Source organism: Kwoniella botswanensis, chromosome 3, assembly GCF_036426115.1.
Source record: "Kwoniella botswanensis chromosome 3, complete sequence".
In the NCBI taxonomy this organism is placed as follows: Eukaryota; Fungi; Basidiomycota; class Tremellomycetes; order Tremellales; family Cryptococcaceae; genus Kwoniella; species Kwoniella botswanensis.
Window position 1 is genome coordinate 268843 of NC_088601.1, and position 14148 is coordinate 282990.

The 14148-nt window shown below is 44.8% G+C and overlaps 4 protein-coding genes across 4 annotated transcripts; 2 read left to right on the forward strand and 2 right to left on the reverse strand.

The window, feature by feature from the left end:
• Positions 1 to 439: 439 nt before the first annotated feature.
• Positions 440 to 2623, reverse strand: L199_007972 (uncharacterized protein; the record flags this gene model as incomplete). The annotated part of the gene is made up of 9 exons (XM_064893658.1): positions 440 to 467; positions 565 to 859; positions 916 to 936; positions 1004 to 1096; positions 1150 to 1363; positions 1428 to 1691; positions 1756 to 2087; positions 2152 to 2323; positions 2393 to 2623. The coding sequence occupies 9 exons, from the start codon at positions 2621 to 2623 to the stop codon at positions 440 to 442; spliced, it is 1650 nt and encodes a 549-aa protein (XP_064749730.1).
• Positions 2624 to 3301: 678 nt separating this feature from the next.
• On the forward strand, positions 3302 to 4779 carry L199_007973 (uncharacterized protein; the record flags this gene model as incomplete). Its single annotated transcript, XM_064893659.1, has 5 exons — positions 3302 to 3419; positions 3471 to 3568; positions 3632 to 3890; positions 3955 to 4468; positions 4536 to 4779. The coding sequence occupies 5 exons, from the start codon at positions 3302 to 3304 to the stop codon at positions 4777 to 4779; spliced, it is 1233 nt and encodes a 410-aa protein (XP_064749731.1).
• Positions 4780 to 5289: 510 nt separating this feature from the next.
• L199_007974 (uncharacterized protein) lies at positions 5290 to 8814 on the forward strand (the record flags this gene model as incomplete). The annotated part of the gene is made up of 6 exons (XM_064893660.1): positions 5290 to 5594; positions 5653 to 5766; positions 5829 to 6429; positions 6497 to 7519; positions 7576 to 7758; positions 7825 to 8814. 6 exons carry the CDS (start codon positions 5290 to 5292, stop codon positions 8812 to 8814), a joined length of 3216 nt encoding a protein of 1071 aa, XP_064749732.1.
• A 482-nt stretch (positions 8815 to 9296) lies between these two features.
• L199_007975 (uncharacterized protein) lies at positions 9297 to 12747 on the reverse strand (the record flags this gene model as incomplete). The annotated part of the gene is made up of 11 exons (XM_064893661.1): positions 9297 to 9527; positions 9610 to 9699; positions 9761 to 9902; positions 9972 to 10069; positions 10135 to 10223; positions 10290 to 10356; positions 10420 to 10532; positions 10647 to 10800; positions 10859 to 11004; positions 11092 to 11203; positions 11278 to 12747. The coding sequence occupies 11 exons, from the start codon at positions 12745 to 12747 to the stop codon at positions 9297 to 9299; spliced, it is 2712 nt and encodes a 903-aa protein (XP_064749733.1).
• Between the last annotated feature and the right edge of the window lie 1401 nt (positions 12748 to 14148).

Here is a 14148-nt window from a genome sequence, read left to right on the forward strand (position 1 = left end):
GTTGTTATGGTTCTGTGATAAAATCAAAGTTGTTAGATCGAAAAGAAAAGGAAATTTGTATTCACTTCTTCATTTGGAATTTTAGTTCAGGTGTCAACTCCCTTTGCACCCTAGAAAATCTCTGTTCTTGCCTCGTTAAATCTCATTTACTGTTTTGTACTCTTTGGTTTTCTCTATTGACAATATATCATATATTGAATGGCCTTGTTTCCTTCCTGCAAGATGTCACTGGTGGTTGTCTCTAGGCAAATCCCCGTATTGTCAACTAGGAAAGTGTTGTAGGAAGAAGTGAAAAGTTCATGTGTCTATTGTCTGCATCTGAGATACCTTGGATCGTCTGTATAAGCTACATATGGTTTTGAATTTGCTTGTTCTGCTATAAACTCTAGATTTCTATATCATCTCCCCTTTGGTGCTCGTCATTGATTGTTCCCGTTTTTTACAAAACATAGATGAAAGCGGGATTCCTAATCATGATAAACCCATCAGCCGTGCGACTTCATTTTCAGAGCTCATAGCAGGGTCGAAAGCGTATGAAAAGACAAAGAAATGTGATATACGTACTCGTAATCAGTCATGTCCTCAAATGCATTTTCGTACAATTTCGCTTCATCCAATCCATTGGCTTTCATATGTTCAGTCAATTCGACCTTGTAAGCAGCGGCCTCTTCGTTAGTCATAATTGACATGTCCTGCAAGTTTTCCGGTAAGCCCATTGCGGCTCTTCGTGCGGCTTGTTTCTTGTTGAGCGCTCCTAGGTACACTCGCATTCCTATGACTAGCAGGACGAGGACTACCCAACAGCCTATATCGACGTAGAGACCTGTTGAATATATGGGTGCTTCCTTTTCAAGGTAGACTATGGGTCATTATGGCGATTAGCTGAATTATTTATAGAATATTCGGTATACGTACCTTGTGGACCAATGACGTTACCTGTTAACGCAAAAGGGAATGAGCAAACGTTCGATCAAATGAGAATGCTGTGGTAGGCAAGACTCACCGGCACATTGGAAGACAAACATAGTGGCGAAAACGACAACTCGTTTTGTTGTTCCAGCTTGGTTTAAGTTAGCCCACGAGTAGAGTAGTGGTTCTAAGAAGTTCATGTCAATACCGCATATCCAGAAAAGTGCAGACAAGACTCACGAATACCAGCCAAGGGGTATGCTACGTAATACGAGGCCAACAAAGCGCCAGATTGAGACCTTGAAACCTTGACCATCGCTGAAGCACCAGCTATGGGGAAGAGCGTGACAATAGCAATGACTGCCCATCGGGTTTTCCATCGATTGGTACAGTAGATAGCAATCAACAAGGTGAAGATACCGATGAACCCCGTCGGAATTTGCATTAAGATACTCTACCCGTACCGTGCTACATCAGCATCTGGCCGCCTCAGAGGGTTTTTGAAATGTTGCGCCTACCTCGAAAGAATCGAATCCAAAACCTTTTGTGATCAAACCACTGAATGCGCCGAAACCACCACTAGGAGTGGAAGTACAAAGATACATCGCTGCCCACATGTATGTCTTTGGATCTCGGTAGGTCTCCCACACCTGACTCCATTTCCAGGTCGAGGATTTGGTACCTGTGTTGTTTTCTCTCAATCGGTCTAAGGCGATTAATCGATCATCTCCTTTACGCAAGAATTTGGCATTTGTAGGTGAATTTGGTAAAAGGTACCATACCTGAGTAATCACAAGGAAGTCAGAAGTCGTTAAGAAGACTATGTATGGAGGAAAGAAGCCTTACGACAGGAACTCCTGCAAGGGAGATTGCACCCATACATAAGAATATACCTTGATAAGGTCGTATGCTTGAGCTGACATGACCCACACCAAACGCGATGAGGGGACCAAAGATGGCAGCGGCAGAGTTGGCAATTTGATAAGCAATCGTGCGGTAAGATTGTTCTCTCCTTGTCCACCACATCTGGGTGATCAAGACGAAAGATGGGAGAATGGTAGCTTCGAATCCACCTAGTAGGATCCTGGCTATAATGAGTCCTGTGAAATTCGTAGCGGCTGCTGTGCAGATGGTCACGATTGACCAGGCAGTGAAATTGAACAAAACCCAATATTTGACTGTTTACAGGTCGCTAGATGTTAGCTTGGAGGAAGTCCTCGAGAAAGGAACGCGCATACGTACCTGGAAACACAACCAAAGCGTAGGAAGAGAGAGGCTGACAGCACAATTGAGCTAGATACACGCAAGACGATAACCAACTGTATTGAGAACCGACTAGACCGGTGGATTCCTTTAGGTCGAAGACTGCCGCTTGGGCCACAGTTCCTTTATCGAGCTGTTGAACGAGATATACCTATTCGAGTACAAAGTTTCGATTAGACCTTGACATTGAGAATGGCTCATAGCAAAGGAGCCCACTCACTATGCACATAGGGATGCACACGTAGATATCGACCATCCTCAGTACACGTTTACGATCCTCTACGGTATATTCAACATGACCGCCATTCTCTCTGAGGAGATCGGCCGCCTCGTCCAACTGCCTATTGGCGTTTCGTTTCTTCTTCCCTGCCTCGAGATTTTGAGGTTCTTGAACGACTGGCTGTTCGATATGCTCAGCAAGGCCTTTATCGTCCTTATCGATATTCGACATTTTGCGTAAGTTTAGATATAGTAAGTATATTCGACAGGAAGGTTAGCTGTTCAGAAAATCCATGCTACCTTTATATATCTTTCATGTCTGACTACGCTACATCTGATTCAGCTCAGGATACGTCTTCTTTAGTGTCTCCAACTTTGTGTGTCCTACTCGAACCTTCATGTGCATACCGTCTAGCGAAGGAGGATGTTGACCAAGCATTAGAAAGAGATGACATAATTATTGATAGACCCCCAGAATGAAAGGGATGGACAGTTTGTTAAACCGAAACCTGAGAGGTTAGCGTGGAGTTCCCGCGGGCCGAACAAACGGCCCGGTGGTGACCCAAAGACACCATTCAGGGTGACCCATCTCGAGATGTATCATAAACTTCTCTTCCTCTTCCTCTGTAGGTCACGTAAATACCTCATCTACCCATCTACCCCACGCCATATCAACGTGATATCACTCTGGATGTAGGGTCGGCGCAAGTTCATACCGCGTTCATTTTCTTCATTGTCCCGAGCCGGATAACAACCCATCTCTCATCTAAGTTTCACTACATCACAAAGTCTAGCGCATAGCTAGATAAATCTCTGTAATTCAGCTACTGCAATTGCTGCTATATCCATACGACACAGAACTTGCACAACTGCTTCTGCTACCTCAGCATACGAATCCATCTCAGTCAACATGTCCGACACCATCGCCCCGCTCTCCCTAAGTCAAGAGAAATCCGCAGATCTCATCTCGCTGTTGACGGATGGGCTGCTCCATATCAAAGATCAAAGTGGTAGATTCTTGTTGAAACGTGAGTGTGGTGCTCTTTGATGACTGGTATGAGCTGACAGACACGTGACAGTCCACGATGGTACATTGGTAGACACAAAGGGATGGGAGCACCCCACCGTCTTCTCGTGGGAGTGGACCCACGGTATCGCTCTTACCGCCTTATGTCATGTGAGTAGGACCACCTAGCGATAGCTGTCTCAAACTCTCTGCTGACATTGTTACTTGCCCTAGCACTCAGCCCTTGACCCTTCCTCCCCCGGTGCCCAGAAGTCTCTGAAGGTCGCTCTTGACTGGTTCGAGACGCAGTGGAAGAGGACTGACGGTAAAGGAGCACCTAAAAATATCAACACCATGTCACCCTTCTACTCCCTCGCCTGCTTTGTTGAGGATGGACGAACGAAAGATCCTAAATGGAACGGATGGATCGATGAGTGGGCTGAATGGATCATGAATGGTCTGCCAAGAACGGAAGAAGGTGGTTTCCAACACAGTGAGTAAACCTGAACTCATCTACTTATATCCCATTTTAGGTTTTCGCTAATATTGTGACTTAGTGACATACGTTAACATGCACGAAAACAACTTGTGGGATGATACACTCATGATGTCCGTTATTCCTCTTGCCAAGATTGGTATATTACTCAAACGACCTCATTATATTGACGAAGCGAAATATCAATTCCTGATTCACATCAAATACCTTGCCGACACTGTTTCGGGATTATGGTACCACGGATGGCAATTTACACCTGAGAAGCTTGAAGGAGGTAAAGGTGGTGCAGAGACCAATGGAGGTCATAATTTCGCTAAAGGTCTTTGGGCTAGAGGTAATTGTTGGATCACCGTATCCATCCCTATGTTCCTTGATATCCTGGGCGACAAGCTTCCACCCACCGACCCAATTTACAGACATTTGGTATCGATATGGCGAAGACAAGTGGATGCCTTTGTACGATCTCAAGATCCAAAGACTGGCCTATGGCATACTCTCATCGTCGATCCTACTTCCTACGTGGAGACTAGTGCCGCTGCTGGTGTGGTTGCAGGTATATACATGGGTATAAGACAGTGAGTTGTCCCCCTTCCTTCACACCAAACACTAAGTCGGCTGGCTAAATGATGATGATAATCGCAGAGGACTCATCTCTGACCCTATATACCGACAATGTGCTGATACCGGATTGGCCGGTGTGATCGCTCAAATACAACCGGATGGTGAAGTTGCCAATGTCAGTTTCGGTACTGGTATGGGACATTCTCTCCAATTCTACAAGGACATCGCGATCACTTCGATGCCTTACGGTCAAGCTCTCGCCATGCACGCTTTGGTAGAATGGCAAAGGTTGCAAAGAGGTGAAGGTGCTGCCTCTAAGGCATAAACTGGGGGTGCATGGATATTTTTTTGGGTTATCATAGTGCTGAAGTCATAGCAACAATGAGCATGTATTCATGCAATATCCGTTGAACTGCTAGCAAGCGACCAGTGGGCCCGTGCGTGATCGGTCATGACCGATGAGGTGGTTCCGGCGTCTTTTCACCTGATTTCACTATTTGAGCATTCCTGCATCATCCTGTTCTGAGTTCCACATCGGAATCCTACATTTGCAGCACCGCAGACCCTCCCGGTACTTCGGACTGGCTTCTCATCTCAACGACAGACGACCTCCACCGATCCCTGCATGATGGCGGCGTTACATTCATCCGAAAGTATGGTACGGGTGGATATTTCTCTTCGGGTTAGACCGAATCCACCTCGTGATCTCATGATTGAACCGGACCACCGATTGACTTAAGCATGACAAGATTCTGAAGTTTGATATTTTAGTATGACTGTATGAAGACAATCACTGGTACGCTGTCTTTCAGTCAGAACGAATCAGCCAATTACGATGACTGTACATAATCCGCTCAGCTACCCTACGTCCAAGAGACCCTTCTCTCTGGATACTTTCCAAGATCCTCCAAGGGAGTACCGCGGTGCTCCATTCTGGGGATGGGTCACCAAACAGGAGAAGAAATCTACCCTCGAGCAGATCGATATGTTCGAGGAGATGGGTATGGGAGGGTTTCATATGCATACGAGAGTAGGATTAGACGTACCTTATATGGGTGAGGAGTTCATGGATATTGTCGAAGGGTGTGTCGAGACTGCTAAGAAGAAGGGGATGTACGCCTTTCTTTATGATGAGGATAGGTTAGTCCAGATCATACTTCGTATCTGTATAGAGAATAGTCGTTGACCTAATATATAGATGGCCAAGTGGTTTTGCCGGTGGAAAGGTTTTAGAGGGACATCCGGAATTGAGGCATCAGCATCTTCTGTTCACGCCTTGGGCATATGGTGAAGAGATTGGTTATACCAAGCCGTGAGCCTGACTTTTTCAGGGAATCAATTTCATGAGATGGTGCTGAAGTGATCACTTCGTAGCACCTTCCCCATCGCCAACGCCGCTCCAATGCGAAGTGAACTCGGTGATCTCCTAGCCACCTACGCCATCAAATTAGATAACGGTCGTCTAGCGTCATCCCGTCGTATCTCTTCGACTGATGATATCCAATCAGATGAAAGGGTATGGTATGCCTATGCCGAACCTCTCCCCGATAGTGGGTTCTTCGGTGATCAGACATATACAGATCTATTAAGTGAAGATATGACGAAACGATTCGTCAAACTCACTCATGAAGTATATAAGAAACATGTTGGTGACGAATTCGGTAAATCCATTCCATCCATGTTCACAGACGAACCTCAAATCTGTCCCATGTCAACTCTGAGCGTAGCAGAGAAACTCCAAGATGTCTTTTTGCCCTGGACGAGAGATATCGTCAATTCCTTCAAGCAAGCTAAAGGAGGTGATCTCCTGGAAATACTACCTTATTTAATCTGGGATCCAGTGAATCAAGATGCCAATATTGCCAAATACCAATTTTTAGATCATGTCTGTGAATTGTTTGCATCGAATTATATGGGTGTGTTGGCCAAATGGTGTGCGAAGAATAACTTGTATTGTACTGGTCATCTCAACGGGGTAAGTCCGACTTCCTTCACCTGGCTGTACTAGCAGACTAATGTATTGTTTTTGTTCTCATTGGTAGGAACCGACACTTGCCTCTCAAGCTGCCCAGAACGGAGAGTGCATGCGATGTTATCGCGAGATGCAATTCCCAGGTATCGACATGCTGTGCGATAAGAAGGAACTCAATACTGCCAAACAGGCTGCATCTGTCTCACGTCAGTATGGTCGTTCGGGTCTGATGAGTGAACTGTACGGTGTGACGGGGTGGCAGTTCACTTTTGAAGGTCATAAAGGCCAAGGAGATTGGCAAGCTGCTTTAGGAGTTACTTTAAGGGTACACCACCTGTTCTGGTCAACGATGGAGGGAGAGGCCAAGAGAGATTACCCTGGTTGTATAGGTTATCAATCACCTTGGTGGAAAGAATACAAATCGATTGAAGATCATTTTGCCCGTGTCAACTCTGCTTTAACCAGAGGTAGACCTCTAACTAGAGTAGCGGTCATCCACCCAATCGAAAGTTATTGGTTATGCTTTGGACCTAAGGATCAAAATTCAGAAGAACTAGAATATAGGGAAAAAGCGTTTGCAGAATTGACTGAATGGTTACTCAAAGGTCATATCGATTTCGATTTCATCTCTGAATCTCTCTTCCCAGACCAAACTGATATCAGCTCTATTGGCAAAACCCTACCCGTCGGTCATTGTAATTACGAAGCTGTCATCGTACCGAACCTACGTACGATTCGATCTACCACGCTAGTAAGATTACAGAAGTTCGCAGAGAAAGGTGGTAAAGTCATTATTGCTGGTATAGCCCCTACTCTTGTCGATGCACAAATCCCAGCTTACCCTCTCGAAATCAACAAGGCGGTTAGTCTACCTTGGTCAAAAGCTCAGATCCTCTCTGCGCTATACCTCCACCGAGATCTGGATATGATCGTCAGCGATACCACGCTTTATCGAGCCCAGGGCAATCGAGCGGATTCACTGTTCTACCAAATGAGACAGGATGGGGATGCACGATATGTCTTTATCTGTAACACAGATAGGAAGGAGCCATGTCCTGTTGTGTTGAATATCACAGGAGAATGGGCAGTGGAAGTGAGTGTCTTTACCACATTAGAAAAAAATCGGACAATCGCTGATGTTTTCAATAGGCTCTCGAAACCTTTAATGGGTCTTCTTGGGAAGTGAAGACTGAGCAAGCCAACGGTCGGACTACCTTCAAATACTGGTTTGACGGTTGTGAGAGTGTTGTTCTGCGACTCAAGCCAGGAAAGGCCGGTCCCAATGCTAAAGATCAAACCGTTCTCAGAAGACATTACAAGCAAGTTGCCGATGTGAGTTGGATCTGGGACCTCATGACTTCTTGAGGTACTTGCTGATTGTCATTAAATTGCGTATAGGTCAAACTCCAATCAGTGTCATTGGAAGAACCCAATACTCTTTTACTTGATTACTGTGATTACAAATGGAACGACGAGCCCTGGCAAGGTCCCGAGGAAGTCTTAGCAGTTGATCAACTCATGAGAAGACGTTTAGGTTTATTCCTCAAAGGAGCGAAATTCCGTCAACCGTATACCATCCCTCAATCTAAACGACAACCTATCGGTAAACTCAGATTAAGATTCGCTATCAATTCGAAGATCGATGTTCAATCTAGTTCGTTGGCGATCGAATCTCCAGATAAAGTAAAGGCCTATTTAGATTCCACGCCTATCGACTTGACTCCCAACGGTTGGTGGGTAGATAAATCAATTAAAACGATCCCTTTCCCCTCTCTATCAGCTGGTAAACATTCGTTAGAATTGGAATACGATTATGGAATGTTAACGAACTTGGAGAGAGTCTATCTACTTGGTGATTTCGGTGTCGAAATTAGAGGTAGGACCACGACGATCGTTCCGCTCAATTTGGATCAGATCGAATTTGGTGATATCACAAGACAAGGATTACCTTTTTACTCTGGTAATTTAACTTATCATTGTACTTTCGAATCTCCCCCTTCGCAATCCCCACAAGAAGGAACGGATAAGGATAAACTTGCGATTAGAGTAGCTCATTTTGCTGGACCGGCCGTCTCAGTCGATATTGACAATAAACGATCCGCTTTATTAGTTCATGAACCGTACGCTTTCGAACTTGGTCAAATAGAAAGAGGCGAACATAAAGTAGATTTCACATGTTATGGAAATCGACATAATGCCTTTGGAGCTGTACACTTGGTGCCCAACAAAACGAATTGGTTGAATGCGGATTCATGGAGAAGCGATTATGATTGGTGGTCTGAGGAATATGTTTTAGGTCAAGTTGGGATACTCAATGCTCCTAGAGTGGAAGTACCTGGGTTGGAAGTTCCTAAACAGATTAGAAGAGGTTTGGTTCTGCATGTGTAATTATTCACGTATATGTATATTGGAATCATGAGATATGCATAATATTCATTGGGATTTGGTAGAATATGAGAGTGACCATCGATACCTCATAGTATATTGGATCGTGATGTGACATACCAGTACGAAGGGCCAAAAGATCTGCTGTGACGCTTCACGATGACAAAACCCAAGTCGAATATGTCCGCCAGATTTAAATGAATAGTTTCATTTCTTTCATGCTATCTTGAGGACAATGATGTACTGTATCTAGATATATAAACAACTACGAAAAAGATTCAGAGTACAATATAAACAACATTCGGATCAATTTGTATACGAAGTCGACTACTTGGCCTACTAAAAGCCATCTTCAATTGAAGAAAGATAAAACGACAATTCCTCACTGTCCACAAAGAACTGATCAACATCATCAACACAACCGAAAGAGAGGAAGAACAGAAAAGAAAACAAGGAATCACAACGAAAGGAACATAAAAATCTCATTACCACTCCCCAACATGTCTCGTAACACTACTGAACTCTTCAAATGGGTTCTTTTCTTTATCCCTCGAGTTTCCACCGGCGCCACCGCTATTCGTGTTGTTACCAATTCCACCACCACTGATGCTTGACGAAGGCGTCTCAGCGTTGATGGTGATTTCCTTAGGGGTCAACATACCCGGTGTGGAATTACCTAACACGGATGGATTACCGGCTTTGGCATGAATGACGTCCTTGAAAAGCGGAACCAGGTCAGTGTGGAGATCAACAGGAGAAGAAGTGTTGGAGGAGTGTGATAAGGTAGAAGCCACTCACCCCGTCATCCCTATCAAAGTCCACACTCTTGCTTTCCCTCAACGTCCTAAAATTTATAGCATCAATACCATTCGATTCGGCGGGAATGATCTGTACATGCATTGAGTCAGCTTATGATGACATCCCTTGAGCAGCGTTTAGGAAAGCTCACAGGAGGAGTCATATTCCTTAACAAACCCCAATTGACCGACCCAAACCATTTATGCGATTTCACTTCACTCGCACCTGAATTTGATCCTAACCTTTTGTTTTCATCTTTGATAAGTAATTTTCGAATGAACGATTTACAGAAGCTAAGGGGTCCATGCCCGTGATCAGCACAGCGAAGTAGACGATTACTACAAGATGAGAGTCACGCTCACCTTGTGACAGCTGGATTCTCGGGATACCAAACATCATTCTTCATGACATTTGCGAATGTCGCATTTCTATCAGGTCCTTTGAAAGGTGTAGTAGCGAACTACCGTGCCAAGTATGTCAGCTCAAGTCACTAGCGCAATTGCAGTGAAGGCTTAGCAGGCTCACGATCATCTCGTATACCAGAATACCTAGAGTCCACCAGTCAACGGCTGAAGAATGTGAATGACCCTTAATCACTTCCGGAGCGATGTATTCTGAAGTTCAATATGGAACGGTCAGCTATGTCTAATCGACGAGTAGACGCGACCAAGCCAAAGTACCTTCTGTTCCTACAAATGAGTTGGTCCTGAAATCGGCAATGCACGACCTAGTGTCCACAAGTATCATCTGCAATGTTGATCTGTCAGCGCGATTCTTGTTTCCTTAGCAGAACAGCAGCCTATAGCTCACCCCATTAGGACCACCATGTTTGATACCCGCAGGTGCACCACCAGCTTCTCCCGACTGCTTGGACAAGTCGAAATCTGATAACATGATATGACCGGATTGATGCAGCAGTATATCTAATAAAGCCAGTCGGAATCAGCTTGTTACCATAAGATCCTAATAGTGTCCCTCGTATCCATGTATTGGTGGAAATGACTTGAGGATAAACGGTTGTGGACGACCCCACTCACTCTCGGGTTTCAGATCCCTATAGATATACCCATTCAGATGCAGATACTCCAAAGCAGCCGTCACTTCAGCAGCGTAGAACTTGGCATGTTCCTCGGACAAACATTTCCCAGGTCTAGTCTGAAGTGCACGGAAAAACTCTCCTCCCATACAGTACTATATATTGACGGTGAGCTCTTGGCCTGCCACGAGGGAAAAACAGCAATAAACTTACATCAAGTACAAAGAATAGGTAATCTTGAGATTGGAAAGAGTGGAATAGCGTGACGATGAATGGATGATTGGCTGTAGCCAATATCTCTTGCTCTGCTAATGCTCTTTTAATTTTGTTTCGCTTGATCATTTCTTTTTTCGATAAAACTATCACGACACAAAGAAAACCCGACAAGGAAATCAGCTCATGCGAGAATTAGACTTCGATCTAGCTGAGGCTTTGTGTTCACTTACCTTTCATGGCGAATAACTTATCGGTCTTTTTCTCTCTTACCAAATACACTTTTCCTACATCTCCTTTACCTAACAACTTGATCTTCTGGAACGAAGAGGGAGTAACTTCAACCTGAACACGTATGCCAAAAGTTTATCATTCAGCGTGGATTGGTTTGAGATGAGGCTGTGGAAGCGAATACTTACCGATCTGGTTTTGATGGAATTACTACTATACGTCCTTCTGAACACCTGCTTATGATGAGCTTCACCCGGACTACCTGGACTACCGCCAACTCCCAATTGAGCTTGCAATTCTCTTATGTTCTTAGGTTGAGCAGCGGACGTCGTATGAGCTCTGGCCGATCTCGTTCCAGTCGCTGATAATCCTCCTTGATGTACTGAAGGTGCTAGGCTATTCCCATTTGTCGCGGTCGCGATTGTGGTCGGAGTCGTGAATGGGCTGGCTGTTGCATACTGTTCACTCGGTGGTGAAGATGTTAAATCAATTTCACCATTTCCCACAACCACGGCAGGCGATATCGGTTGTGTTGGAAATTGCTGCTGTTTGGTATTGGTACTAGTAGGTAGAGGAGGAACATCGGGGGCATTTTGAAATAGATTATTAGGTGAGAAAAGTGCTTTCGTATTAGGTGCTGAAACCACTCTTCTAAGGAATCGTGCCGTTGCTGATCCAGATTTACTAGGTGTCAACCCACTAGAATCGGACGGAGTGGTAAATCCACCTGAAGTATCGCGTTTCGACGTATTGTTCTTATTGGGTGTCTTAGGTGATGTGGAAGTTGAAGGTGATCTACCATTATTTGAAGATGATATACTAGATGATCCAACTGATTTCTTATGTCCATACGTCTGAGCAGCTATCCCATTCTCTTTACCTAGTCCCTTATATTTATCTGATTTTGATGATTTGCCCTTCGCATTTGGACTTTCTGTATCTATAGGATGTGAGTGGGGAGCAGAAAAGAAGCGAGATTTGAATCCACCCAATCCCACTCCATGACTAGGAGATTTCATAGGTGACGGTGAAACTGACGCAGAAGTGGAAGTGGGATTACCGAAAGGTGTGGTGATTGCATGGTTACGTGAACCGGATGATCTAGAAGAGTTGTCCGCTGTGAATCCAGAATCGTTTGTTACCGATGAGAAAGGCCGACTCTGCTCTTCTGATGTAGATGTATTCAAGTTCGAATCTACCACATTTACATGGAAACTATCACTTGACAATCCACCGCTATTGTCGATATCCTGGGAGGGATTTTTACTGATGACGGAATTTACTTCTTCGATGAGATTACCAGAATGGGTAGGTGGATATGGATCGGTATGAGAACGTATCTGGGGTACGCGAGGTGGGAAGGAAGAGGCTGTGTTGCTAAGGAGAGGTAGAGGATCGCCCAAATGAATTTTCTCCGATTCTACAGGTAAAGCAGGTCTATTCTCCTTACCTTTACCTATGCTAGCACCTGTACGTCCAATTTTGAAGACACTCTTCCATTTTGAGGACCCACTGGCACTGCTGGGTCCAGCTGCTGGCGATGGCATGGGTGAAGCGGGAGTGTATCGATGCTCGGAAGCGGTAGTTGAGGTGGATGCGGTGAGTGGTGAAGGGGTGTAAGGCGTTTGTGGAGGTGGTGGAGATGCGATTGAAGACATTTTGAAGTTGTAAAAAGTTGTTATTTTTCTTTTGGTTGGTGATGACAAATAGTATTGAGTGGCTCTAGCGTATTGTTGAGTTTAGGGTAGGCGAGTTGTCCCGAATGGATATGAGCTACAACAAGGATGATGGATGAATCATTCCGCGTAGAAAGACCAAAGTTATACAAAAGCCGAGAGGAGGTGATCTGGATGAGTGTGTCGTCTATTGTCTGTCGTGAGATGTGATTACGCGAATCACAACTTTCTCTTTGTCTGAATTTACGATGTTTTCACTTGTCGACTTTGTGGGAATTACCATCCAACGGATGGTGAATGAGTTGTATTGTTCTTCTGTACTGACCGGTATCAGAAAGGAGTCGTTGCCTGTCGTAGTGTAGTTGTAACCGATGATTGTATGTTTGTAAAGGAGGGATGAAAAGTGTAGACTGTGGTGCCAAGCGCCTTTTGCGGTGACTTTGATTGAGATGGAGATGGGAGATGGAGGTGAGTTGTTTCGTGATGTCGTTGTTCGGTCGTGCAGCTCGTGTTGTGGAGGGTTGAAGCCGCCGTGCGTCAGGATGAAGATTGGGCTGAACGTATTATCCGTTGATGGATATGTATATTTTTATCTTGTTCTGGATTGGCTGTGAGTGCTGCTGATCAAGAAGACGTATAGCAGTGTTGTGTTCAATGCCAATGGCAATGATGTCCTTCTCTAGGTGCATATGTTGCATATGTTGCTTAATCATTCAGTTCATTCGTTGATTCAGATATTCCGGGTGGTGCTCTTCCTATGAATGTGGAGGGCAGCTCAGTTTAACGGTCGAGGCCCGCGTTCAATGAGTGGGGTCATCTAGGCGTACAATCGGATTACGCTCCCAGTTAGGCATGTATGTTCTACCCCCGACACGTGGTACAGTTTATTTCCCAACCTCATTTTGGTTTTTCGGTTCAAGCCGATTTCCCAGTCAGGGCCATCTGGTTTTTGGGTGGGAAGTCACCCTCCCCGCTTTACGGGAACTACGGCGGTATGTACTAATCTGTTTTAGAGCTTCGTCAATCCCGTATTCCGCATAGAACCATACCACTCGTTGCTGACAGAACATACAGCCACTGCACCGATATCTGCGTACGCTGGGGTCTGAACCCCACGAAAACCCCAGACTCTTGTACAGCCATTGACGTATCCTCCTATATTATGTATATCGATTTCAGGTTTTTCAAACATACTTCCAAAATACCTTCCCGAGACGACTGTTACATACGTCCAATAAGCTATGTTATCAGACCCTTATGCTAATATGGTATTCGCAGCTGTAGCGATGAGAGATGAGAACTTCTTACTCGCATATATATGTATGTGAAATCGAGTGATGTTGATTCTTTTCCCCCAATTGTTTATGAAGACAGAGTACGACA